Source organism: Chelonia mydas, chromosome 1 (assembly GCF_015237465.2).
Source record: "Chelonia mydas isolate rCheMyd1 chromosome 1, rCheMyd1.pri.v2, whole genome shotgun sequence".
Lineage (NCBI taxonomy): Eukaryota > Metazoa > Chordata > Testudines > Cheloniidae > Chelonia > Chelonia mydas.
Genome location: NC_057849.1, coordinates 347,024,320 through 347,051,607, shown reverse-complemented (window position 1 = coordinate 347,051,607; position 27,288 = coordinate 347,024,320). Strand labels below are relative to the sequence as shown.

The following is a 27,288-nucleotide window of genomic DNA, read 5'->3' as shown; positions in this document are numbered from 1 at the left end:
AAGTTCTGTTTTTAAGAATCTGATTGGGGTTTTAGTGTCCTAAAAACCCAAGGGTCTGGTCTGTGCTGACTTGTGTACTCTCAACCCTCCCCAGGAAAGGGGGTGAAGGGCTTGGGGAGATATTTTGGGGAAACAGGAATTCCAAGTGGTCCTTTTCCTAAATTTTTGTCTAACTCACTTGGTGGTGGCAGCGATACCATCCAAGGACAAGGAAGAATTTGTGCCTTGGGGAAGTTTTTAACCTAAGCTGGTAGAAATAAGCTTAGGGGGTCTTTCATGCGGGTCCCCACATCTGTACCCTAGAGTTCAGAGTGGGGAGGGAACCCTGACGGGGGGAGGGGAGTAATTATCTGATAGGTGAATTTTTCAGTTACAGTGAGGTTACAGAAGCGCATCTTGCCCTTGAATCAGAGAGTGGGACGTTGGAGGTGGTTCTGGGGGAGTGAGTTCTATACGGTCTTGGACCAGCCCCCGGAAAGTGCTGTCTGTTGCACAAACACCTTTACAGTGGACAATCACATTGTGCCTGTGTGGGAGTTGTTGTGGGAGGTTGAAGTGCTCCAGGCAATCTTTTAGGTGTCCTGGACCCATTCTGTTCATCTCTTGAAGATAGAAACCGAAGTCTTGCATTTGATGAGGTGATTTTGGGGAGACGGTGTTGTGAGTGGAGGGCAGGTCTGATGTGTTCATGACAATCCATGCTGCTGATGAGAAGGGCTACCACATTGTTCTCAAGGGTGGGACAGAGCCTTCTCGCCAAGCGGAGCTGGTACATGCTACTCACAGGTGTGGCAATGTGAGAGCTCAGTGACGGTGAGGAATCTGGTAGCCTACTAAACTATGGACTGACTTGACCAGTGTTAGGGGGCTTATTCATTCACCGACTTACTTCCCTGGTCCTTCTCGCATGAACAGAGAGCAACAATACCCGAAGTCCAAAGGTGCAAACAATTCGATGTTTATTGGTGTGAACTTCCAGCAAGCGTGATGCCAGTTTCCTTCCTTAGTGTCCCCCTTCCCAGCTCTGACACCACAGAGCCTTACCTGTGTCCCTGTTCCCATTCCTGCCCTTAGGTAAACATGATTCCAATTTCCCCACCCCCATTCCCAGTTCCCATTTCTCCCCCCGCCACCCACACACTTCCTGATTGACTGCAGACTATATAGTAAAACTTGAGTTCTGCTTAGCTATACCTTAACCAATCATTTTACTGAAATTTAACTAACCAATCCTAACATATTGTAACATGATTATGTAACCAATTATATCCCACCACCTTAATTAGTTTACACCTAGCAAAATTAATTATACAGCAGACCGAAACAATCAGAGAACCAGACAGAGATTATACAGACAAACAATAGCAAAGTGGGAACTATAATGACAAAACAATACAGAAGTGAGGATTTCACAACTCCATCTATAAAGACACAGGCATTTCCCAGGTGTGTCTATTGATAAGTGAGTTCTTGCCAGACAGGATGCTATCAAACTAAGTTTCCTTTTACATCTTCTAGGCACTTCCCTTTCTCTGGAGGCGATAGGCATTATCAGGACAGGATTGTATTTCTAACTGCTCAATAGCACCTTATTTCAGTGTGACTAGTTTGGAATGTGAGGATCTGACCGTTCGCTTCCCAGCTTAGGGCTGCCTCTGCTGCTTAGCCAAAGGCCTTAGCCCAAGAACAGGGCCTCAGACTGTCTCAGTAAGAGAAGGCCTTTACACCAGCAGACAGTGATTTTGATTCGTTCTTTCTTTTATACCTCTACAACTAGCTAAGTGATAAGAATACACCTAAATTCTTAGAGTATAGGCCTTTACAGACAGGCTTGAATATCTATATCCTAACAACCAGCTGTGGGTGTGAGTTTTCATCCAGGGAGACTGCACCAGGCCTGCAAACTCCTCAAATCATTTTTCCCCTCTGTCACATGTTACGGTTTAACTTCAGTCAGTTCTGCAGAAGCTGAACTCAGCCGAACAGTGGGTGGCCGTGGTATTGTCGTATGTTCTGTAGGACAGAGAGAGCTGTGTGTTACCCTGCGTTGTTGGCATTTAAGTCTATGTTGTCTCAGTAGGGGTATGGGACCGGAGAGAGAACTGATCTTTGTGGGACTCTGCACGCAAAAGGCCAGGTGGCAGAAGAGCAATTTCTTTTCGCTCTCCTTTGGGGTGAGTTCTTCTAGGAGGGATTCAGAACATTTGGATGCATTCCTCTGGATTCCTGCTGTCTCCTTCCGGTGAAAGAGCAGAACCTCATGATCAACAGTGACATATGCTGCAATACGCTTCAGGAATGGAAGAACGTTGCTTGTCCTTCATCCATTGACAGCAAGAGATAAACCATCAGTGCCACTTGTTGTCAGATATTTGGCTTGCATGTGTGCTCTTCCTGTGTGCTGTACTGACTCCATGATTTGCTCTGAATCCAGTTTATGCAGAATCCTGTATATTGAACCAGCTAGCTAGGCTTAAAGGTAACTTTTAGCTACCGGCTCTGTGAGCTTGCTGAGGAATAGAAGTTTTGATGTTACATACTTTGTTAGCTGGGTGTGATGCTTCAGTGATGATGGTCACATAACTGCCAGACATTCCTCCACTGAATGAGGCACTGGCTGTTTCACTCAGAAGAGAAACAAATTGCTCATGGGTCTCAATAACCAGCCAGGAGGGCTGGGGCCTCATTCACAGGTAGTGGATCATGCCTCCATTAGTGTAAGAGCAACAGAATGAGGACAATCAAATTCAAAAAAAGCCAACTTCAGCAGTCTCAGAGAACTGGTACGTGTAGATATGGTCCTGTGGGAAGAAAAAACTAAGGGAAAAAGGAATTCAGAGGAGCTGGCAGTTTCTCACGGAGACAATATTAAAGGTACAACTGCAAACTATCCCTATGTGAAGGAAAGTCAGAGCCACATTAGCCACGTACTATGCATCCTATCAGGAGCTCTTTAATGACCTGAAATTTAAAAACTACTGCTACAAAAAGCATGAATGAATTGCAGAGGATTATCAAAGAACAGTACAAGCATGTAGGGACAAAATCGGAAAGGCTAAGGCACAAAATGAGTTACACCCAAGCAAGGGATATAAAAGGCAATAAGAAGAGGTTCTTTAAATATATTAGGAGCAAGAGAAAAATGAAGGAAAGTGCAAGTCTCCTACTTAGTGAGGAAGAAGAGCTAATAACTGATGACATCAAGAAGGCTGAGGTGTTTAATGCCTGTTTTGCTTTGGTCTTCACTAAAAGGGTTGATGGTGACCAGTCACTCAATACAATTCATATTAACAAAGGGGAAGGAATAGACGCTAAGGTAGGGAAAGAACCGGTTAAAGAGTATTTAGTTAAGTTAGAAATATTCAAGTCAGCACTGCCTAATGAAATTCACCCTGGGATGCTTAAGGAACTAGCTGAAGCAATCTTGGCACCATTAGCGGTTATCTTTGAGACCTGATTAAGAATGGATTTGGTTCCAGAGGCCTGGAGAGGGCAAACATAGTACCTGTCTTTAAAAAGGGGAACAAAGAGGATGCTGGGACTTAGAGGCTGGTGAGCCCTGACTTCTGTACCTGGCGAAATACTGGAATAAATTATTAAACAATCATTTTGTAAGCACCTAGAGCAGTGGTGGGCAACCTGAAGACCGCGGGCTGCACGCAGCCCATCAGGGTACTCCACTGTGGGCTTCCAGACAGTTTGTTTACATTTGCATGGCCGCCCGTAGCTTCCAGTGGCCATAGTTTGCCGTTCCCGGCCAATGGGAGCTGAGGGAAGCAGTGGCCAGCACATCCTTGTGGCCTGCACTGTTTCTTGCAGCTCCCATTGGCCGGATAATGGAGTGGAAAGTATTGTTTATAAAATTTGCAGATGACACCAAGCTTGGAGGGGTTGTGAGTACTTCAGAGAACAGGATTAGAATTCTAACCGACCTTGACAAATTGAAGAATTGGTCTGAGACCAATAAGATGAAATTCAGTAAAGATAAGTGCAAAGTACTTCATGTAGGAGGGGAAAATCAAATGTACAGCTAAAAAATGAGGAATAACGGGCTAGGTGGGAGCATTGCTGAAAAGGATCTGTCAGTTAGAGTTGATCACTGAAGTACTCACTGCTTTTTTTGCCTCGGTCTTCACAGACAAGGTCAGCTCCCAGACTGCTGCACTGAGCAGCACGGTATGGGGAGGAGGTGAGCAGCCCTCAGTGATGAAAGAACAGGTTAAGGACTGTTTAGAAAAGCTGGTCATGAACAAGTCGATGGGTCCAGATCTAATGCATCCGAGGGTGCTGAGGGAGTTGGCTGATGTGATTGCTGAGCCGTTGGCCATTATCTTTGAAAACTCGTGGCGATCCGTGGAGGTCCCAGACGATTGGAAAAAGGCAATTATAGTGCCCACCTTTAAAAGAGGGAAGAAGGAGACTACAGGGAACTACAGACCTGTGAGCCTCACTTCAGTCCCTGGAAAAATCATGGAGCAGGTCATCAAGCAATCCATTTTGAAGCACTTGGAGGAGAGGAAGGTGATCAGGAATAGTCAACATGGATTCACCAAAGGCAAGTCATGCCTGACCAACCTGATTGCCTTCTGTGATGAGATAACTGGCTCTGTGGGTATGGGGAAAGTGCTGGATGTGATATACCTTGATTTTAGCAAAGCTTTTGACACGGTTTCCCACAGTGTTCTTGCCATCAAGTTAAAAAAGTATGGATTGGATGAATGGACTGTGAGGTGGACAGCAAGTTGGATAGATTGTCGGGATCGACGGGTAGTGATCAAAGGCTCGATGTCTAGTTGGCAGCTGGTATCATGCGGAGTACCCCAGTGGTCGGTCCTGGGGCCGCTTTTGTTCAACATCTTCATTAATGATCTGGATGATGGGATGGATTGCACCCTCAGCAAGTTCACGGATGACTCTAAGCTTGGGGGAGAGGTAAATACGATGGAAGGTAGAGATAGGGTCCAGAGTGACCTAGACTAATTGGAGGATTGGGCCAAAAGAAATCTGATGAGGTTCAACAAGGACAAGTGCGGAGTCCTGCACTTAGGACGGAAGAATCCAATGCACCGCTACAGACTAGGGACCGAATGGCTAAGCAGCAGTTCTGCAGAAAGGACCTGGGGATTACAGTGGATGAGAAGCTGGATATGAGTCAGCAGTGTGCCCTTGTTGCCAAGAAGGTTAACGGCATTTTCGGCTGCATTAGTAGGAGCATTGCCAGCCGATCGAGGGAAGTGATTATTCCCCTCTATTCGGCACTGGTGAGGCCACATCTGGAGTATTGCGTCCAGTTGCGGTCCCTTCTAGCCCTATGGGTCTGTGATTCAGATTCCTTCTGGAATCTCCCTTCTTCCCCTAAGTGTTGCCTTCAGCCCAGCCTGCAGCTGCCTTCGGTTGCTCTGAAAGATTTGCATCAAAGGTGTGCTGTATCAAAGCTGCTGCCCGCTGATAGAGACCCAGCTTTCCTGAAGCAGATAATCTGCTCCACTCGTCTCCAAATGATCGGCATTGCTTGTTTCAAGCAGATGTCTCCCAAGTGCATTGAGGCCTCAATGCACTGGGTGGATCCGGATGTGCAGTTGGGGCTGAGCTGCAGTTTACCCCATGAGGTACCCACCCATTTGTGTGGTAAGTGTGGATTGCCTCCAGGGACGAACTGAGTGCAGGAGGTGCTGAGTGTGAGCTGGTGACCCTTCCCCACTCGGAGCCCCTCTCTCCAGCCAGCTCCACACTGACACCTCTGGTACCCCTCTTCCCTGTGCTTGGGGGTGGAGCTGAGGAACCTCACTGGAAGTGCATGCTGCTGGGTTTCCCTAAGTTTACGGGGTTCATTGCTGAGGCTGTCTTGTGTGCAGCTGTACTGCCTTTGACGCGCAATCCAGCGGGACTCTGCACTGAGTCTGTCCCAGATCCCAGCACAATGGAAAGAATCTTTGCTCCGAGAGTTTGCTTTGTTGGCACAGGCCGCATGGTGGGCTCATGCTCAAGGGCCTGGGCGCCCCCTGCACTGAGGGCTTCAGCACAGTGAAGGTTAATATTTCTTCAGCCCTTCACTCAAGCAGCATTGTGAGTGGTCTGAGCAAGACGACAGGGTTGTTCCTCTGCAGGACGGCTGTTAGCCTCTGACAAGTCCTCTGCATTGTCAGTGTAAGTGAGCCGTCCACTGCAGCAATAACAATGACTCTCCTTAGGTAATCCAGCCTCTTCTACAGGAACTGGCCATGCACATCCCTAGCGGTCATCTGCATGCACCTCAGGCCATGGACCTATGAACCCCTCTCCCAGGGAACACCCTGCCCGGAAATACCTCCAACTGCCAGACTTCCTCTCCAGTCTTGGGATTGTGGCTTTTGGGGCATCTGCTAAAGTGTTCTTAGACAATCTCCAGTTATCCTTTGCATTTTCTGATTGAACTCTTCCTCCCAGCTGATCTGGCTCATGATTAAGGCTGCGAGTCTGTCACGGAAGTCACGGATTCTGTGACTTTACAGGAACTCTGTGACTTCTGCAGCCGGCAGGAGCAACTGACCCCAGGACCCATGCCAGCTGCACTGGCCTCCCCACCCCTACAGCAGCGGTGGCGGTCCTGGGCCGCCCCTCGCCAGCAGCAGCTGCGGCAGTCCCAGGCCAGCGGGGCTACCCCAACCAGCCGTGGCGGTGGTGGTCCCGGGCCTCCCCCCTACCCCGAGCACCAGCTGGCGCCCCGGAGGCCCCCTACCCCGAGCACCAGCAGGCACCCCGGAGGCCCCTACCCCTAGCACCAGCGGGCGCCCTGGAGGCCCCCTACCCCGAGCACCAGTGGGCACCCGGAGGCCCCTACCCCTAGCAGCAGCGGGCACCCGGAGGCCCCCTACCCCGAGCACCAGCGGGCACCCCAGAGCGCCCCCTACCCCTAGCACCAGCGGGCGCCCCGGAGGCCCCCTACCCCTAGCACCAGCGGGCACCCCGGAGGCCCCCTACCCCTAGCACCAGCGGGCGCCCCGGAGGCCCCCTACCCCGAACACCAGCGGGCCCCCCGGAGGCCCCCTACCCCTAGCACCAGCGGGCGCCCCGGAGGCCCCCTACCCCGAGCACCAGCGGGCGCCCCGGAGCGCCCCCTACCCCGAGCACCAGCGGGCGCCCCGGAGGCCCCCCCCCCCAACACTAATTGGTGCCCCAGAGTCCCTCCTCCACAGCAGCAGCAGCACCCTCGGAGCCCCCAGAGCACCCGCGTGAACCAGTCATGGACAGGTCATGGGGCCACGGATGTTTGTTTATTGCCCGTGATCTGTCCATGACTTTTACTAAAAATACCCATGACTAAATCTTAGCCTTACTAATAATCATTTTCAGCTTTGTGAAACTGGCCCTTTTAAAGCACCAAGTATCTATATAACTGGTCTGGACTTTATTCTGCTTGCTCGTTATAGATGTGAACAAGTCATGATCACTTGTACCTCGTTGCCATTATTTTTTGTTCTGTGACCAGTTCCTCTGTCTGTCAAGACGAGGTCTAATAAAGAATTCCTGTTTCGGATGCTCCACTCTTTGCATTTGGAAATTGTCTCTATGATATGTAGAAATTCCCAGGATGTTGGCAGCGTGAGACCTCCAGCATAGGTCACTCAAAGAGAAATCCCCAGTGGTCATAGAGTTTTTCACCCCTACACATTATAGATAGGTGCTTGAAGAAGTGCTCATCCTGTTCCCTTCTGTGATTTGGGAGTCTGTAGCAGGCAGACGCATTCAAGGGAATGGCTTGGGAACCGGTAATGCCATTTTTGACTCTCTCTGCCCTTTTGTCCACTTGAGCCTTTCTAAATAGATTTCTTACCGTTGCTTTTTACTGTCCAGTCACGAAAATCATCCCACCAGGTCTCAGTAAGATGGAAAGATGGACGAAGAATGTTTCCTTTCTTCCAGGGTGTTTTTTTTTAAATTGACGGCTCTTTGGAGCTGATCAGAGGTTAGACTAAATCCTGGCAGAGACCGATGAGTGGGAAGAGGGCAGGCAGAATGGGTGAAGGTGCACATGAATAGCTGCAGTTTGTCACAGGCTAAAACTTCCGCATCTGGACTGTACAAAGAAGTGCAGATAAGCAGTTTTCCCTTGTTGTGCACTTTTAACCACCTCATTGGCAACCTGCTCCCTGATCCATTCCCAACGGGACTAATCATACCACTCCAAACTGCTGGGCAGCTTCCCTCAGACCCCACTTAAAATAAAACGACTAGCTTGCATAGCAAAGGTTGCCTACTTCCTCTCCTAGGCCTCTGTGGAATTTTCCCCCCAAGACAAGTGCTTTGTGTCACGGAGTCCCCGGGCAATGCTCTGGAACTGCTCCCCATGAAGCCAGGCAGGACTCGGCGGAAGTCTCCTCTCTGTGAGCAGCCTGTCTGCAGGACACACAGCTCACACAGCTTCCACCTTCCTGGGTCTGACCTCGGAGCATTCAGCGTCCTCTGCCCCTCCGTGCGCGTCCCACAGCGAGTCCACCCAGGCGGGGTCCTGGGGAAGCCAGAGGGTCCTGCCCCCGAACTCCGCAGTCAGACGTGACTCTCAGCCAGCCAGGAAAACAGAAGGTTTATTAGGAGACAGGAACATGGTCTAACACAGAGCTTGTAGGTGCAGAGAACAGGACCCCTCAGCTGGGTCCATTTTGCGGGGCAGGGAGCCAGACAACCACATCCACACTTCACTCCTCGTCCCCAGCCAGCCCCAACCGACTCCCTCTCCAGCCCCTCCTCCTCTGGGCTTTGTCCCTTTCCCGGGCCAAGAGATCACCTGATCCCTTTGTTCTCCAACCCTTTAGCTCTCACCTTGCAAGGGAGAAGGGCCAGGCCATCAGTTGCCAGGAAACTGATCATAAATGATCTGGAGGATGGTGTGGATTGCACTCTCAGCAAATTTGCGGATGATACTAAACTGGGAGGAGTGGTAGATACGCTGGAGGGGAGGGATAGGATACAGAAGGACCTAGACAAATTGGAGGTTTGGGCCAAAAGAAATCTGATGAGGTTCAATAAGGATAAATGCAGGGTCCTACACTTAGGATGGAAGAATCCAATGCACCGCTACAGACTAGGGACCGAATGGCTAGGCAGCAGTTCTGCGGAAAAGGACCTAGGGGTGACAGTGGACGAGAAGCTGGATATGAGTCAGCAGTGTGCCCTTGTTGCCAAGAAGGCCAATGGCATTTTGGGATGTATAAGTAGGGGCATAGCCAGCAGATCGAGGGACGTGATCGTTCCCCTCTATTCGACACTGGTGAGGCCTCATCTGGAGTACTGTGTCCAGTTTTGGGCCCCACACTACAAGAAGGTTGTGGATAAATTGGAGAGAGTCCAGCGAAGGGCAACAAAAATGATTAGGGGTCTAGAGCACATGACTTATGAGGAGAGGCTGAGGGAGCTGGGATTGTTTAGTCTGCAGAAGAGAAGAATGAGGGGGGATTTGATAGCTGCTTTCAACTACCTGAAAGGGGGTTCCAAAGAGGATGGCTCTAGACTGTTCTCAATGGTAGCAGATGACAGAACGAGGAGTAATGGTCTCAAGTTGCAATGGGGGAGGTTTAGATTGGATATTAGGAAAAACTTTTTCACTAAGAGGGTGGTGAAACACTGGAATGCGTTACCTAAGGAGGTGGTAGAATCTCCTTCCTTAGAGGTTTTTAAGGTCAGGCTTGACAAAGCCCTGGCTGGGATGATTTAACTGGGACTTGGTCCTGCTTCGAGCAGGGGGTTGGACTAGATGACCTTCTGGGGTCCCTTCCAACCCTGATATTCTATGATTCTATGATTCTATGAAACAGGGTGTTGGCCATTCTCTGTGTCCAGACCCCTGCACACACCTGACCTCTAGGGCTCTGCAAGGATCATACACCCTTATTCCACCACCTAGATACTTAAGAACTGCATAGGGGAAACTGAGGCACCACCACAACATTCAGAGGAAACATTAAGAACAGTCCCACTTCAGCGCACCTTGTGAATACCTGGTGAATGGGAGCTGCTTACCATGGGAAAGGGAAGCTGTACCTACAGATGTGGTGGATTCTCCATCACTGGAAGTCTGACAATCAAGACTGAGTGTTTTTCTAAAAGATCTGCTCTCACTCAAACCAGAAGTCACGGGCTTGACGCAGGAATCACCGGATGGCTTCTCTGCTCTGTGTAATGCAGGAGGTTAGACAGGATGATCAGAATGAGCCCATTTGTGAGTCTCTTCCCAAAAGGGTGCATCTCGCGTTGTCTGGGTTTAGAGGGTTCCTTGTCCTGGAAGGGGACTAATGGATTGAAGGGGGGAGAGGATTTTGTGCATATTGGGGAGCGTATTTCCTAACCAGAAGTGGGTTTGAAAGCTAAGTAATCACTTCATTTCATTTAGGAGAGGATGATTGATGCGATGGGCAGGCTGCTAGCCTCTTAGTACCTTTGCTAAAGTCCTGATCTGCCACAGGCTTTCTGTGTGCCTTGGGGCAGGGCCCTTGAGGCTAGATTCGCAAAGGGACATAGGCACATAACTGCCTCCTTAGTGCAACACCACTGACATTCACAAAACCACCACTCAGCTTCTGCCTAGCCCTGTGTGACGCAGCAGGGAAGGGGAGTGTTGACCTGGGAATGTGGCAGGGGAGTTTCACTAGGGATGGGAGACCTGAGAGCCTGTCACCTGAGCCAGGAGGGAATGTGGACAGAGGCTGCAGGAGAGAGCCTGCTGGGGGGGGTGTAGTTTTCAGTTTGGAGGTGGGTGGTGGAACGCAGGGAACCCCCAGGCCTGGGGTCTAAGCTCCCTGCTCCCCCAGAAGGACTTGACTGAGGGGTCCTGGGTGTACCCACAAGCTCTGTTTGAGACTGTGTTCCTGTTGTCCAATAAACCTTCCATTTTACTGGCTGGCTGAGAGTCACAGTGAATCCCAGGAAGAGGGGTGCAGGCCCCAGACTCCCCCACACTCCGGGACAACTCGTGGCAGAGGTGGGATCTACTGCACCCCGTGAACGGCGCTTCCTGCAGTAAGTGACTGGGGAACAGTAAAACGAAGGGGGATTGGCGGGGACCAGGCGTGCTGAAGATTCAGAGAGACGGTTTCAGGGGGCGGTTAACCCCTGGGAGTGTGTGACCAGCGAGAAGGACTTTTGCAGTAACAGGGTCCTCTGGGGGATTGCAGCGAGCGGTCCCAGGGGTGGAGGAGTCTGCAGCTCGACCCTGGCAAAGAGGTGGTGACCTCAAGAAGGACTGGCACACGAGGGGTTTTTCCTGGAAACCATAGAAAGCTACCCAGCCTGCGAGTGGCCAGCAGGGAGATGTACGCTAAACGCCTTAAGAGCGACCTGGTGGAGCTGTGCAGGCAGAGGGGGCTGCACATTGGGAGGTCCACCAAGGAACAGCTGATTGCCCAGTTGGAGGAGAGGGATCACTTGGATGACCCGATCCCTGTCCCTGAGGGAAGCCGCCTGGTGGATGCAGCGTGGGCCCTGGGGCCTGACCGGGCTGGGAGGGGTCAGACTGCTGCCCAGGACACCCCGAGACCCTTCCTACCTATGCCTGGGGGAGGGGTTAGGGGAATCCCAGCGAATACCGAGGGCCCCCTGACCCCAGCAGCCAGCAGGGGATCCTCCCGGCGGAGCTCCCCATCCCTGGCCAGGCCCATGAGTTCAGCCAGTCTCTCTCGGAAGATCAGGACATACTCCACCACTGACTCTCCTTTGGGAGTGGCCTTCCCCTCCCATTCCCCATCCCTGGAGTGTAGGCGGCTGGAATGGGAGAGGGAGATGAAAATGAGAGAGCTGGAGGATCATGGGGACATGCACAAGTCCATGGGGCCGGATGGGTTGCATCCAAGAGTGCTAAAGGAGTTGGCGGCTGTGATTGCAGAGCCATTGGCCATTATCTTTGAAAACTCATGGCGATCGGGGGAAGTCCCGGATGACTGGAAAAAGGCTAATGTAGTGCCCATCTTTAAAAAAGGGAAGAAGGAGGATCCTGGGAACTACAGGCCAGTCAGCCTCACCTGAGTCCCCAGAAAAATCATGGAGCAGGTCCTCAAGGAATCAATCCTGAAGCACTTACACGAGAGAAAAGTGATCAGGAACAGTCAGCATGGATTCACCAAGGGAAGGTCATGCCTGACTAATCTAATCACCTTCTATGATGAGATTACTGATTCTGTGGATGAAGGGAAAGCAGTGGATGTATTGTTTCTTGAGTTTAGCAAAGCTTTTGACATGGTCTCCCACAGTATTCTTGTCAGCAGGTTAAAGAAGTATGGGCTGGATGAATGCACTATAAGGTGGGAAGAAAGTTGGCTAGATTGTTGGGCTCAACGAGTAGTGATCAATGGCTCCATGTCTAGTTGGCAGCCGGTATCAAGTGGAGTGCCCCAGGGGTCGGTCCTGGGGCCGGTTTTGTTCAATATCTTCATAAATGATCTGGAGGATGGTGTGGATTGCACTCTCAGCAAATTTGCGGATGATACTAAACTAGGAGGAGTGGTAGATACGGTGGCAGGTAGGGATAGGATACAGAGGGACCTAGACAAATTGGAGGATTGGGCCAAAAGAAATCTGATGAGGTTCAACAAGGATAAGTGCAGGGTCCTGCACTTAGGATGGAAGAATCCAATGCACCGCTACAGACTAGGGACCGAATGGCTCGGCAGCAGTTCTGCGGAAAAGGACCTAGGGGTGACAGTGGACGAGAAGCTGGATATGAGTCAACAGTGTGCCCTTGTTGCCAAAAAGGCCAATGGCATTTTGGGACGTATAAGTAGGGGCATAGCCAGCAGATCGAGGGACGTGATCATTCCCCTCTATTCGACATTGGTGAGGCCTCATCTGGAGTACTGTGTCCAGTTTTGGGCCCCACACTACAAGAAGGATGTGGAAAAATTGGAGAGAGTCCAGCGAAGGGCAACAAAAATGATTAGGGGTCTGGAACACATGACTTATGAGGAGAGGCTGAGGGAACTGGGATTGTTTAGTCTGCAGAAGAGAAGAATGAGGGGGGATTTGATAGCTGCTTTCAACTACCTGAGAGGTGGTTCCAAAGAGGATGGTTCTAGACTATTCTCAGTGGTAGAAGATGACAGGACAAGGAGTAATGGTCTCAAGTTGCAGTGGGGGAGGTTTAGGTTGGATATTAGGAAAAACTTCTTCACTAGGAGGGTGGTGAAGCACTGGAATGCGTTACCTAGGGAGGTGGTAGAATCTCCTTCCTTAGAAGTTTTTACGGTTAGGCTTGACAAAGCCCTAGCTGGGATGATTTAATTGGGGATTGGTCCTGCTTTGAGCAGGGGGTTGGACTAGATGACCTGCTGAGGTCCCTTCCAATCCTGATATTCTATGATTCTATGATTCTATGATCATGAAAAGCAGCGTCAGCATGAGTGGGAAGAGAAGGAGAAACAGAGGCAGCATGAAAAGAAGCAGAGACAGCATGAACTGGAGATGGCCGGGCTGAGGAGCAGTGGTGCCCCGGCTGCGGTGAGTGAGGGGGGACCCAAGACTGCAAGGAGCTTTGATAAGTGCTTCCTGGCCCAGCGGAAGGAGAGGGAGGACATAGATAGCTTCCTGATGGCCTTTGAGAATGTCTGCGAGATGCACAGAGTTGACCCTGCCGACAGGCTCCAGTTTCTCACCCCCTTACTGGACCCCAAAGCCGTGGAGGTATACAGCCGAATGACAGGGGCGGAGGCAGGGGACTATGAACTGTTCAAACAGGCCCTGCTCCGTGAGTTTGGGCTGTCCCCCGAGATGTACCAGAAAAGGTTCCGGAGTCAACGTAAAACGCCTGAGGTCACCTACCTACAACTGGTCAACCGGATGCAGGGATATGCCCACAAGTGGACAGCTGGGACCCAAGCTAAAGAGGACCTGCTTGACCTAATCGTACTGGAGCAACTGTATGAACAGTGCCCTTCCGACCTGAGGCTGTGACTAGTGGACAAAAAGCTAGAGAACCCCCAACACGCAGGGCAGCTAGCCGACGAGTTTGTGAACAGTCGGTCAGGGTGTAGCAGGGAGGAGTCCCAAAAGAACAGGCCCCCCCCCCCGATGCAGAGAGAGAGTCACAATGGGACCTCCCAGCGGGGAACTAAGGAGAACCCCCTCCCAAGGGGAACGCCTGGCATCGGGCCCCTCCGACCCGCTCCAGGGGACCAACGTGACCTGAGCTGCTATCACTGTGACCAGAGAGGCCATGTATGGACCCAGTGCCTCAGGCTCAGGGACAGACTGAGCAGACCCAACCTAGCCAGGGTTAACTGGGTAGGGACCCAGCTGGACGAGGGGCAGACGACCCAGGCAAGGGGGGCTTCCAGTTTACCACCTGCGCAGGAGGGAAGAATACTCCAGGCCAGCTCCGCCAGAGGGCTGGATGCTCTGGACTCAGGCTTCTCGGTTTACAGGGTGGGCGCGGGGTTGTCCCTCCGGAGAGAGTGCCTTGTTCCCTTGGAGGTGGATGGGAGGAAGGTCAGTGGATACTGGGATACGGGCGTGGAGGTGACGCTGGCCCGGCCCGAGGTGGTGGCCCTAGATCGGGTGGTGCCCAACACCTACCTGACCCTGATGGGGGTGGGTGGGACCCCATTCAAGGTGCCCGTGGCAAGGGTACACCTGAAATGGGGGGCCAAGGAGGGCCCCAAGGAAGTGGGGGTGCACCACCATTTGCCCACTGAGGTTTTGATGGCGGGGGACCTAGAGGACTGGCCAAGCAACCCCCAGACCACCCTGGTTGTGACCCGTAGCCAGAGCCGGCAAGGGGCACTGCTCCCCGACCTCGGGGAGGGTACCACACCGGAGGCGCAGGACCCTACCCTGGTGGGGAGGGAGCGCCGAGGGGCACGGCTCAGAGAGGCGGAGCCCTCAGACCTGGCCACTGAGGGGGAACCGGGCCCCATCCCTTCCCAGGCGCTGAGTTCCAGGCCGAGTTGAGGAAAGATCCCTCCTTGCGGAAGCTCAGGGACCTGGCCGACCTCAGGGTGGTACAGACCATGAGGAGAGGCTGCCAGGAGAGGTTCCTGTGGGAGAAGGGGTTCCTGTACCGAGAATGGGCTCCCCCAGGGGAAGGGGAGTCCTGTGGGATCAGGAGGCAGCTGGTGGTCCCCCAGAAGTATCGCCGCAAGCTACTGTCCCTGGCCCATGACATCCCCCTCGCAGGGCACCAGGGAATCCGGCGCACCCGGCAGAGGTTGCTACAGAACTTTTACTGGCCCGGGGTCTTTACCACCGTCCGGCAGTATTGCCGATCCTGTGACCCCTGTCAGAGGGTGGGGAAGGCCCGGGACAAGGGGAAAGCGGCTTTGAGACCTTTGCCCATCATAGAGGAGCCTTTCCAGAAGGTGGCCATAGACATAGTGGGACCTCTCAGCAAGACGACCCGGTCGGGGAAGAAATACATTCTGGTGGTGGTAGATTTTGCCACCTGCTACCCCGAGGCAGTGCCCTTAGCTTCCATTGAAACCGACACCGTGGCAGATGCGCTCCTGACCATTTTCAGCCCAGTGGGGTTCCCCAGGGAAGTCTTGACAGACCAAGGATCCAACTTCATGTCGGCCCTGCTCCGGTGCTTGTGGGAGGAATGTGGGGTCCGGCACAACTGGGCCTCAGCTTATCACCCCCAGTCCAATGGGCTGGTGGAGAGGTTCAATGGGGTGCTAAAGATGATGCTGAAAACCTTTATGAACCAGCACCCGCAGGATTGGGACAAGTACTTACCTCACCTGCTGTTCGCGTACAGGGAGGTGCCCCAGGAGTCTACCGGGTTCTCGCCTTTCGAACTGTTATATGGAAGGCAGGTAAGGGGCCCCCTGGACCTGATGAGAGACGAATGGGAGGGGAAGGCCACTCCCAATGGAGAGTCAGTGGTGGAGTATGTCCTGACCTTCCGAGAGAGACTGGCTGAACTCATGGGCCTGGCCAGGGAGAATCTGGCCAGAGCCCAGAAGAAGCAGAAGGTCTGGTATGACCGCACAGCGTGGTCCCGTGCCTAGGCCACCGGGGATCCGGTGATGGTTCTCATCCCCATGAGAAAGAACAAACTACAGGCCGCCTGGGAAGACCCTTTCAAGGTTGTCAAGCAGCTCAATGAGGTAAACTATGTGGTGAAGCTGTCGAACCGGGCGCACAACCGCCGAGTGTACCATGTGAATATGATGCCATGTTAGGGAGAATGTGTTGTTGGCCGTGTGTGGACAGCGGGAGGAGCAGGGAGATGACCCTTTAATAGATCTATTCCCTGGGACCAGAGCTGGTTCCCCCCTGGAAACAATTCCCCTCTCGGATCAGCTAACCCCTGCCCAGCAAGCTGAGGTCAGGGGGGTGCTGCATCCGGACCGACAGCTGTTTTCCAACCAGCCTGGACGCACTAATCTGACTGTCCACCGGGTGCAGACAGGGTCGCACCCGCCAATAAGATGCTCTCCGTTCCAAGTCACAGGGAAAACTGCTCAGGACCTGGAAAGAGAGGTTGGGGACATGCTGGCTTTGGGGGTGATCCAGCCATCCGCCAGCCCTTGGGCCTTGCCGGTGGTGCTGGTCCCCAAAAAGGCTGAGTCGGTCCGGTTCTGTGTGGACTATCGGAAGCTCAATGCCATCAGTGCATCTGATGCCTACCCCATGCCCAGGCCTGATGAGCTCCTAGACAAATTGGGAGGAGCTCGATACCTTACCACCATGGACCTTACAAAGGGCTACTGGCAAGTGCCGCTGGATGCAGATGCCCGGCTGAAATCGGCCTTTATCACCCCTCTGGGGCTCTATGAGTTCCTGACCCTGCCTTTCGGCCTCAAGGGAGCGCCGGCCACCTTCCAGCGCCTGGTGGACCAGCTACTGAGGGGGATGGAGAGTTTTGTCGTGGCGTATATTGATGACATCTGTGTCTTTAGCCAGACCTGGGAGGACCACGTGTCCCAGGTTAGACAAGTGCTGGACCGACTCCAGGGGGCTGGGCTGACTGTCAAAGCGGAGAAGTGCAAGGTGGGGATGGCTGAAGTATCTTACCTGGGCCATCGGGTGGGGAGCGGCCGCCTAAAGCCGGAACCAGCCAAGGTGGAGGTGATCAGAGACTGGCCCGCTCCCCACACCAAAAAGCAGGTCCAAGCCTTTATTGGGATGGCAGGATACTACCGAAGATTTGTGCCCCACTTTAGCGCCATAGCCACCCCCATCACTGAGCTATGCAAGAAGGGGAAGCCAGACAAGGTGGTCTGGACCGAGCAGTGCCAGGAGGCTTTCCGCGCGCTGAAGGAGGCTCTGGTCAGTGGCCCAGTTCTGGCAAACCCAGACTTTGACAAGCCCTTTGTGGTGTTCACCGATGCCTCCGACACGGGACTGGGGGCGGTGTTAATGCAGGAGGATGAAAAGGGGGAGAGACACCCCATCGTGTATCTGAGCAAGAAGTTGCTACCCCGGGAGCAACACTACGCGGCCATCGAGAAGGAGTGCCTGGCCATGGTGTGGGCCCTCAAGAAACTAGAGCCCTATCTCTTCGGGCGACACTTCACCGTCTACACCGACCACTCTCCCCTGACCTGGCTGCACCAGATGAAAGGAGCCAACGCCAAGCTCCTGAGGTGGAGCCTGCTCCTGCAGGATTACGACATGGATGTGGTCCACGTGAAGGGAAGTGCCAACCTGATAGCGGATGCGCTGTCCCGGAGAGGGGGCCCCGAACTTCCCCAGGTCACTGGTCACAGTGACCCCGCTCTGTTCAGTCTCGAAGGGGGGAGAGATGTGAGGATGTGACGCAGCAGGGAGGGGGGAGTGTTGCCCTGGGAATGTGGCAGGGGAGTTTCACTGGGAGACCTGAGAGCCTGTAACCTGAGCCAGGAGGGGGAGGTAACACCTCTGCCCGGGAATGTGGACAGAAGCTGCAGGAAGGAGCCTGCTGGGTGGGTTTAGTTTCAGTTTGGTGCTCGGTGGTGGAATGCAGGGAACCCCAGGGCTGGGGTCTAAGCTCCCTGCTCCCCCAGAAGGACTGGACTGAGGGGTCCTGGTTGTACCCACAAGCTTTGTTTTAGACTGTGTTCCTATTGTCCAATAAACCTTCTGTTTTACTGGCTGGCTGAGAGTCACAGTGAATCCCAGGAAGAGGGGTGGAGGCCCCGGACTCCCCCACACTCCATGACACCCTGGGGTGCCTACATCCACAGAGGCACCTCTGTTTCCACTTGTAGACATGCAAAGCCACCTAAGTCTTGATGCCGTGGCACAGCTAATGAGCTGGTGGGAACCTGCACTCACACCTAAGCCCTGGCATGACACTGAAGCCAGGCATCCCCCCCATATTGCCTGGGGGGACTGATCCAGTAAGTGTGCTCAGTGCAGGTGTAACCCACACCAGAGATCACTGGGGCGAGCTGGTTGGGAATAGTGGTGGCTGACTCTCTGTGTGTCCTCCCGAATACACAATAACTCAGTGATTAGGGCATTCACCTGGGATGTGGGAAACCAGTGTTCAAATCCGCCCTCTATTTAATTATTTACACACTGGAACAGCTTCCACAGGCGAAACTCAGACCCACCCACAATACCCTCCAGCCTGGGGGTTCAGGCACTCGCTTAGAAATGGGGGAAACCTGGGCTGAAGTCTCTGCTCCAAATGAGCCGGAGCGGGGATTTGAAAACAGGTCTTCCCATTGCAAGGGAGAGCCCGACCACGGAACTGTGGGCTGTAACGGGGCAGGTCTTTCTCTCATTTTGCCTCTGACAGGGCTGCCCTGGCCTAGGTGCCTAACTCCAGAAGTGGGGTGGGGATCGGTGCCTCCCTTCAGCCTGCCCAGATCCCTGGGAGCTTCTGGCACCTTTGCGGATCTGGTCTCTCAGCCCCATGCCTCTTCTGCATTTCACTCTGGGCTGGCTTGGGTGCCTTCCCGCTCAGCTTACTGGTTTCTGAGACTCTTTCTTAGGCACCTAACGCTCCCCCTACCGTGTGTGGGGAGCCCCGGTGCCTAGCTCGGGGCTGTGAATTCCACTGGCCAGAAGAGCACAGCGAAGTCAGTCAGGCATTGCAACTTCTAAGACCCCTTTGTGAATCTAGCCCATACCTGCTCTCTGCTCCAGAGATAACAGCACTGCCCTGCCTCACAGAGGGTTGTGAGGATAAATGCATTAAAGCGTGGGGAGTTCTCAGGCACTACAGGAATGGGGGTGGAATCAGTGCCCTAGATCGATTTGTTTGTGATCCTCACCCACCCAGCCCCATTCGCTGCGGCTCTCATTGGTTCCCACGTCTGCCCTCAGAGGTGTCTTGTGTGTATGTGCCGTGCTCACGTGTCTGGGCACGACTGGATTCTAAATCATAATGTTATTCGTCGTGTTCTCTCCCGCTGAGGCCTGCGCCACTGGATTCATAAGTTCGGCACTTTAACTTACAAATGCAGGGATAAAAAAACGTGAAAAATTGTTGGTCTGTAAAATCTGCTGCCTGTTTTCTCCCTGCTGCCCCTTGTGCCTGGGGGGTGCTCCCCATAAATTTCTGCAAAGCTGCCTCATCATGCACCTTCCAAACCCACCTCACTACTCTCCTTTGCCAGGATCCCAGCAAAAACCTGACAGCGGCGTTTCCTTATGCTCTTCCATCAGTCTGTGGCCAGCTGGTGTCTCTTGTCTTCGGTTGTAAACTCCTTGGGAACGGACAGTGTGGCAGTCAGTTTTTGTTTGTACAACACCTTGCGTGGGAGTGCGGATCCTTGGTGGGGGCTCCTGGGGCTACAGTAATACACAGACTAATAAGCAGTGGTACTGCCCCTCCTAATAAATCATACAGAATGCCTGGGGGTGTCAGGTGGGATTAAAATCTTACTGGCACAAATTTGAGGTGACCCGCATAACTCAGGGCTTCGCTGTTCATGAATAGTGCACCCGTCCTAAACGAGCTGAGACAGCTTTATAACATGCCACACACCATGGTATCTCTTACGTAGCTGCAGTGCAAGCATTTTCCTGGCATAAATTACTTATAGTGTGTGTGTGTGTGTGTGTACAATCCATGGCGACAAACCTACACACAGATACTGCAGTCTCCAGCTATCTACATACAGCAGTGGTTCTCAACTGTGGTCCACTGCTCGTTCAGGGAAAGCCCCTGGCGCGCCGGGCCAGTTTGTTTACCTGCCACGTCCGCAGGTTCGGCCGATCGCAGCTCCCATTTGCCGCGGTTTGCCGCTCCAGGCTGATGGGGGCTGCGGGAAGGGTGGCCAGCACATCCTTCGGCTAGCGCCGCTTCCCGCAGCCCCCATCGGCCTGGAGCGGCGAAGCGCTGCCAGTGGGAGACGCGATCGGCTGAACCGGCAGACGCAGCAGGCAAACAAACAGGCCCAGCCCACCAGCAGCTTTCCCTGAACAAGTGGTGGACCACAGTTGAGAACCACTGGCATACAGGCAGCATGGGAATCAAATGTATGGACTTCTGCTTCAGAAACCCAACTGTTTCCCCAGCGAGCAGGGACAGCTGCCCCACTGATTCTGGTAGCAGAGAGGATTGAAAAATCCGCTTGTCAAGCCCTTTTATTTTTGATAGTTCCTTCTGACAGTAAAGACATTTCCACGGCTTGTGTAGCTGCATCATCATTCCATCCCGCGAAGGTGTCCGTGCTTAGCACACTGTAAGAGCTCCTGGCTCTCCCAGGAGAAATGAATATGATCTAGTTCCTCTGTAGAAAACTTCTTCTCAGATTTTGGATATGTTTGTCCGCATCCTGGACACTCACAGATGGATTAAAGACAAAGTTCTGGCACCTCCTCCTGGCTGACAGTTTGTGTTTATAGTTCAGCCCTTGTAGATGATAAACTCTTTAGTGGTGCATCCAAAGTTGATAGAGCCAAAGGAGTGAAGTGTCACATCAGAATAGTCAAAAGGTTCCACGAGATGTAAATCAGACCCACTCTGTATTTACATCGTCCTTAGTATTCGAGCCCTGCGAATCCGCAGATACTCACTGACCATTTATCCAGATTGCGGATCAGATGCGGATACAATTTTGTATCTGCTCAGGGCTCTACTCAGCATCATGGTATCCAAATGCTGATGGAGCCAAATTGCGCAAACTGTGCGATCCAGGGCAATGAGCTGAACGTAGTAAGCCAGAAGGTAACTGTGTAGTCAGGTCTGATCAACTCTATATTGGAGCCTCAAGTAGGTTCTGTAGCTCTTCCCAAACAAATGGCAGTGAAAACAGCAGATTCCTTCCCCACATTGTCACTTTTTCCCCCCCAGTACTTATCCCTCCTGTGATTTGGAAAACAGAGGTGTTTATGCATCTCTGTGTATTTACCTATGTAAGAGCCAGGGTATTATTATTAGCGATTGTATTTATTAGTATGTGACGGTTCTAGCAGGAATCTAAAGCTGTGACTCCTCCATTAAAGGGTGTGTACGAGCACACCCACGCTGCTGGCAGATTTGGCTACACTCAGTGCAGAATATAAAGGGGCACCTACTAATTCAAACACTGGTCTGCAATGGCTTGTGGCTGGGCAGATGCTAATGCCAAGGTACCAGCTAAGTGCCCACTGCATCACCTTGAAGTGTAGCACTTGGAATCCACCCCCTTTTCAATCCAGAAATACAGCTCTCTTCTTACTCTGAATCTGGCATACAGATACTGCTGTGATGGTGGTGGTATATGGGAGCAATTCCACACGCTCAATCGGCGAAGAGAGAAATCCTTGATCAGCTGTGATACTCATTCCAAGCAGTAGAGGGCAGCAGCACCCAGATCCAGCACCGTGGATTAGTGTGTCGTATGTGTGTGTTCATGGGTGTGTGTCTCTGTATGCAGTGCATGCATCTGGGTGTGCTGAGGAAGGGAGTTTCTACTGCAGTGTGTGTGTTTGTGGTGCACACTCTGTCTGTCTTGCACAGGTGTCTGTCTGTAGTGCTTCCTTTCCCTCTGGTGCGCAGGAACCATGCAGAGTTGTCCCTGGAGGGTGTACTTCTCCAGGCAGTGCCTGGATGCTTTGGCTCTTTGTTTCTCTGTTGCTGCACTCGGGGTGTATCAGCCTGAATGGCTACACACATGTAGTTGTGGATTTGGGACTGGCATATTCCCTGCCCTCTTGCTGTGCCTTGCTCTTTCCGGTTTGGCAAGTAAAACTCCTTCACTGTGCTGCTGAAAAGCACTGAGATCTCTGATTAATTCCACTCTGATGTCAGACATGCGGCTCTGCTGGGAGGGATTTACAGAACTGCATTTAAGCTCTCGTTCACTGAGAGAATCTTTCTCTGTCTCTTCCCTCCCCCCTTCCCCTTCCCCCCACCCCCCGCCCCAGCTCTCTGAAAATGTGTAGACATTTTTCTGTTGCAAGGGTCGCTAAGGCTTGGGGTCGGTTCAGAGCTTTGCATTTGATTCCCTCTCTTTACCACTGGATATTTTTTCATTCTTCTCATTCAGCTGCCATTGAGGACAGAGAGAGCAGCTTTGTTGGAACAGGACAATGAAATGAACACCCCCCCTTTTTTTCCCTGATGACAGCCCGTTACTTAGCAACGGGGTGGGGGGATTTTAACAGAAGATCAGAGCGTCAGGATGAGGAGATAACCTCTGCCATTCCCTCTCCCAGGAAACTTACTCAAGAGCCACCTTCCCTGTTGACAGGCTCCTGATTCTTTTCCTCCCAAGAGCCCGCAGGAAAGTCTCAGAGAGAATCCTCCCTGATGGCTGGCTGGCTGCCTCCCCCTGCAACTCCTCTGCTCAGGCACCCCACTCTTCAGTGACATGCTAAGGGCATCATGTAAAGGGAAGCCCAGTGTGGGATCAGTAAGCTCTCTGCATACACATGCAGGTGACTGAGAGGGGGATCCGTGGGCAGAAGGGAGAGCCAGGCGGCCAGGGCTGACCCCTACCCACACAGGGAGGGAAAGGAGCGTTCGCCTTTTTGTTCTGACAGTGGGCAAGGGAGGGAGGGAGAGAGACTGTGCCCAGCTCCGTGCTGAGAGCGATGGTTGCTCCGAAGAGGTCTCCGTGTGAAAGGCAGAGAGGCCACCTGCGCCTGGCAGCATGGTGCTGAAATCTAACCCTAGCATCATTCTCTTGTGCTCTTTCCTGCCCAGTGACTACATCATCGAGGAGAAGACGGCCGTGCTGCAGAAGAGGGAGCATGAGGGATTCGGGTTTGTGTTGCGAGGGGCCAAAGGTAAGGGCTGGTTTATTTCACTCAGGGCTGGGGCTGGGAGGGGAAGCTCGGTGTCTACAGGGCCCTGCTCTGGCTGGCTGCACTGGTGTTACACACTGCCAGCCCGTGGGCCCCCGTACAGCAGGGCTCTCCGGGGACTCTCCCTCCCCTTGTCTCATGCCCGGGCACATTAGAGTTTAACTCTGTCCATGTACATTGTCCACACCTGGAATTTCATGGCAAATGTGCAGCCGTTGCACCCTGACTGGCAGGTCTCTGCTAGAGTCTGTGCTGTGCAGAAAACTCTGCATGCCGAAGAGTTTCACCTTCAGCCTATTGCATGTGGACAGTGTGCATGCTCTGTGCATGCGTGATTCAGACTGGGAGCCCCTCAGAGCAGGGCTCGTGTGCAGCCCCAGGCCCCCACGTTGATTGTGAATTTGGAGTCCAGTTACTACAGTCACTGGCTGTGCTGGGGCATAACTCCAGGCTGGGAAGAAGAATCGTGCTGGTGGAGTCTCTGTTCTGAGGCGGCTACTTGTGGCACTGTGCTGCCACCGCACCTCCAGCCCTGCCTGATCAGGGTCTCCCCTGCTGGCATCAAGGGGACATTTCCGTTCCCCACACTGTCTTGGGGAATTCCTCGGCTCACGCTGCCAGTGCATCTGGCTCCCATTGTAGCTATTGTGGCTCATGTTACCAGGAATTGTTACCAGAAAGAATCCCTCTGGGACGGAGAGTGATTGAGCTCATATATTGGCATTGACTAACCAGCGTTAACCCTGAGCTGGGAGCATGGGGAAGGCAGGGGATTCCTAGGACAGAGGGTCATTTTTCCAGAAATCTCAGGTTGAAGACTGGGGCAGACCCAGCACTGAAGTGTAATCAGATCAATGTGGGAGAACATAGCCACAGTGATGTCTGTCTGTGTCCCCTCCTGCTCCCCAGGAGATATGGTACCTATAGGGGAGGCTTGGAGAGAGGCTGCCAGCTTTGTATAGAAGATCTGCTCCTTTTCGAGACCTTGCTGTGGGTGGAGACCCTTTTGATTTGGGTTTGAGCCCCACAAGTGATTTCCTCCTAGCATTCACCGATTTTCTTTTTCTGCATGTATCACAGAAGGGTTTTGTGTGCAAGTGGGTGTGTCTTTCAGTACATGTATGTGTGTGCGTGTGTGTGTGTGTCCCCTACTCATATCTGCTAGTCTGCAAATCGTGTAATGAAACTTCCCAGCCCTCAGCATGGCATCTCCCTTTCTCACGGGTTCGGTTGTCATGGTGCGGGGTTACTCCCGTAACGACCAGCTTTTCTCCTATTCTCGCAGGCTTTCTCTGTTTCCTCTCCTCAAGTTTGTATGCTTTGTATTTTCTTGTGTCTGCTGATAGCTGGCGGAAGAGACTCCAGGCAGGTTAGACAATGGGCATTTGGCTGTGGGGCTCTGCAGCCAAATGAGTCTTTGTGGGATTTTTGGTATAAATATGGCTTAGAGTCTGTATGACTCTGGGGGCCACAACACTGCTATCAGAGGCCATGGGGAAGCATATCAGAGGGTCATGGAGGTGAAGGTGGCTTTGAGGGCAGGCCTTGTAGGGGTTTCAGAGTAACAGCCGTGTTAGTCTGTATTCGCAAAAAGAAAAGGAGGACTTGTGGCACCTTAGAGACTAACCAATTTATTTGAGCATAAGCTTTCATGAGCTCATGAAAGCTTATGCTCAAATAAATTGGTTAGTCTCTAAGGTGCCACAAGTACTCCTTTCCTTGTAGGGGTGAAGATCTCTGATTAGTGAGGGATGGGTGTGGCTCACTTGGAAACCCATCACTCTCCCATGGTTGCAAACTGTTAATCTGGGAGTCATCCTTGACCCCTCTCTCCCCTTTACGTTCCCCTGATTAAAGCTACTGCCAAACCCTGCTTCTTCCTCTATAGCGTGCCCCAATCCACCCATCCTCCGTTCCCACTTCCAGAAGCCTTGCCCATGCCCTGGTGACACCCAGCCGGGGCTGCAGCCTCCATCTTTCTGGATAACCCACTCACCCCTCCCACCTGTTTATGTGACTGAAGAAAACATAAACCAGCCCCCATCCCTTCCTGTGCCCACTGTTATCACAATAAGTATAAGGGGTGTTTCCGGCTCCCAGAGTAACGGCACTCACAGACAAGTGCACAGACCAGGCACTGATGTCCGCTCACCCTACAACAGCCATAACTTTATTATTGATTTGGCACGTCCTGGGGCCAGGTGCTGGACAGACATACAGAAACAGGTGCGCCCTGCCTCAGGGACTTTGCCATCTAAACGAGTACTCGGCAGTTAGGTGAATAGTGAAAACATCCCCAGCTATGTGAATTGGAGTAAAAAAACCAGACGGGCTGTAAGCCCCCGTGCTTGAAGGCAGGTCGCAGCCACTAGCTGACTGGGTTGGGGGAGAAGCAGCCCCACTCGTCAGGTTATTCCCTACGTGGTTTTTGTACTTTCCTATGAGGCAGCTGATCCAAAGTCTGGTTGGAGCTGGGATCCTGGGCTGATCCTGTTCCTATTTCTCTTCCAAATGCTGTTGCTGAACTCCTCTTCTTGTCCTGCCTCTCTGAGCGTGTCATCTGCCCCCTTCCTTTTTCGAGTCCCTTCATTGGCTCTACCAGTCTCAGATTCAAACTCCTTGTCCTCGCTGTCAGGTCTCTACACAGCTCTGCCCCCGCCTGCCTCTCTTCTCTCATCACTTGCTGCTTCCTGGCCCAGGACCTGCACTCTATCAACTCCAGTTCCCTCCATCTGCCATGAACACTTCCACCTTCCCTTACTCTCCTCTGTGCCTGGAACAACCTCCTTGGTCTTACAGGCCACACAATATCCTTCTCTTCAGATCCCAGTGTTGTATGTCCGATGTCGAACCGCACACTTGCACCAAACTAATTACTGAAAAGTAAACAAAGCACAAATGGAAGATGTATATCTAATGTGGTGTATCCACTGCAGAGTCAAGTAAACTCATGAGGGAAAGGATGGTGCCGTGGTTAGGATGCTAGTCTGGGACTCTGGACCCATAATTCACAGATTCCAGGGCCAGAAGAGACCATTGTGATCATCTAGTCTGACCTCCTGCATATAACAGGCCATCAAGCTTCCCCAAAATAATTTAGTTCCCTCCCTCGTTACAGAATTCCTGTGTGGCTGTGGGCAAGTCTCTGTGTGCCATTCTGTACCATGAGATGACCGAACTTTCCAACCTCACAGGGATGTTGTAGGATAAATCTATTTCAGATTGTGAGGTGATACTTCAGTGATAGATACGCCTTATTTCATTACGCTGTTCCTAACCCACTGACCTCTGTCTTTTGTCATCTTCATCGTTTGCTTGGAAGAGGCTTAAGGTTTGATACTTGATGTCCCATGTTTGGTGGTTACACTCTTTCGGGGGGCTGCATGAGGCAGAGCCACAGTGCTGAAGCAGCACTTCCCATTGCGGGGCGTGGACACACGAGCAATATAGAAATATTCAAAGTACTGGGAAATAGCAGCTTCAGAAATCCATTCATCAGCCATAGTCCCGGTGGAATCCCCTGGTCTCATTGTGATCATAATTCTGGGACAATGGGAATCAGACTCATACCTGCAGCTCATGGTATTAGCATACAGTTGGTTGTTGTAAATCCATCACCATCCTCAATTTAATGGTGGCTGAGACACCTGACCTTACTTGAACTTCTTTGGTTCATGCTTCTGGCCCTGCTTTGTCTTTGAGCCTTTGTCCAGAGGGGTAGTAGATTTGGTTTGGAATGGTTTGACCATGCACACTTTGTCCTCACCTGTATCGGGCATCCCACCTTCAATGTGGTCTCCCTTGGTATATGAGTCCTAGAATGAAATAAACACTGGAGTTGTCTTAGTTACAGGGTAGGCACCCTGGTCCCTGAGATTCCTCTCTCTGTTGGTGATTTATCTGGTCTGTTTTTGGAATTGAGACAAATTGCTCTGAATGAGTTTGATTCTTCTCACCAACTCAAACTCTTCTATGCATTTGCTCTGGATCTCACAGCTTCCATGGCAAGTTTTAGACTCTCCTAGGTCATTTTAGGGTCAGTCATCACCTGGTGGTGGGGTGCCACACTCTGATCTTCACGATGGGACTGGACATTGGAGATGTGAAAATGACACACCACCTCTTCCTCCACACCACCACCTCTTCTATGCTGAGGCC

At 52.3% G+C, this 27,288-nt stretch overlaps 1 protein-coding gene across 2 annotated transcripts in view; it reads left to right on the top strand.

Annotated features, from left to right (window-relative positions):
- The window catches only part of SHANK3 (SH3 and multiple ankyrin repeat domains 3), a 755,611-nt gene that overhangs the window by 625,319 nt on the left and 103,004 nt on the right, over positions 1 to 27,288 (top strand). For both annotated transcript variants that reach the window (XM_043522025.1, XM_043522029.1), the window contains exon 16: positions 23,030 to 23,112. In XM_043522025.1, coding sequence (XP_043377960.1) covers positions 23,030 to 23,112 — 83 coding nt within the window. The remainder of the gene's footprint in view (positions 1 to 23,029; positions 23,113 to 27,288) is intronic.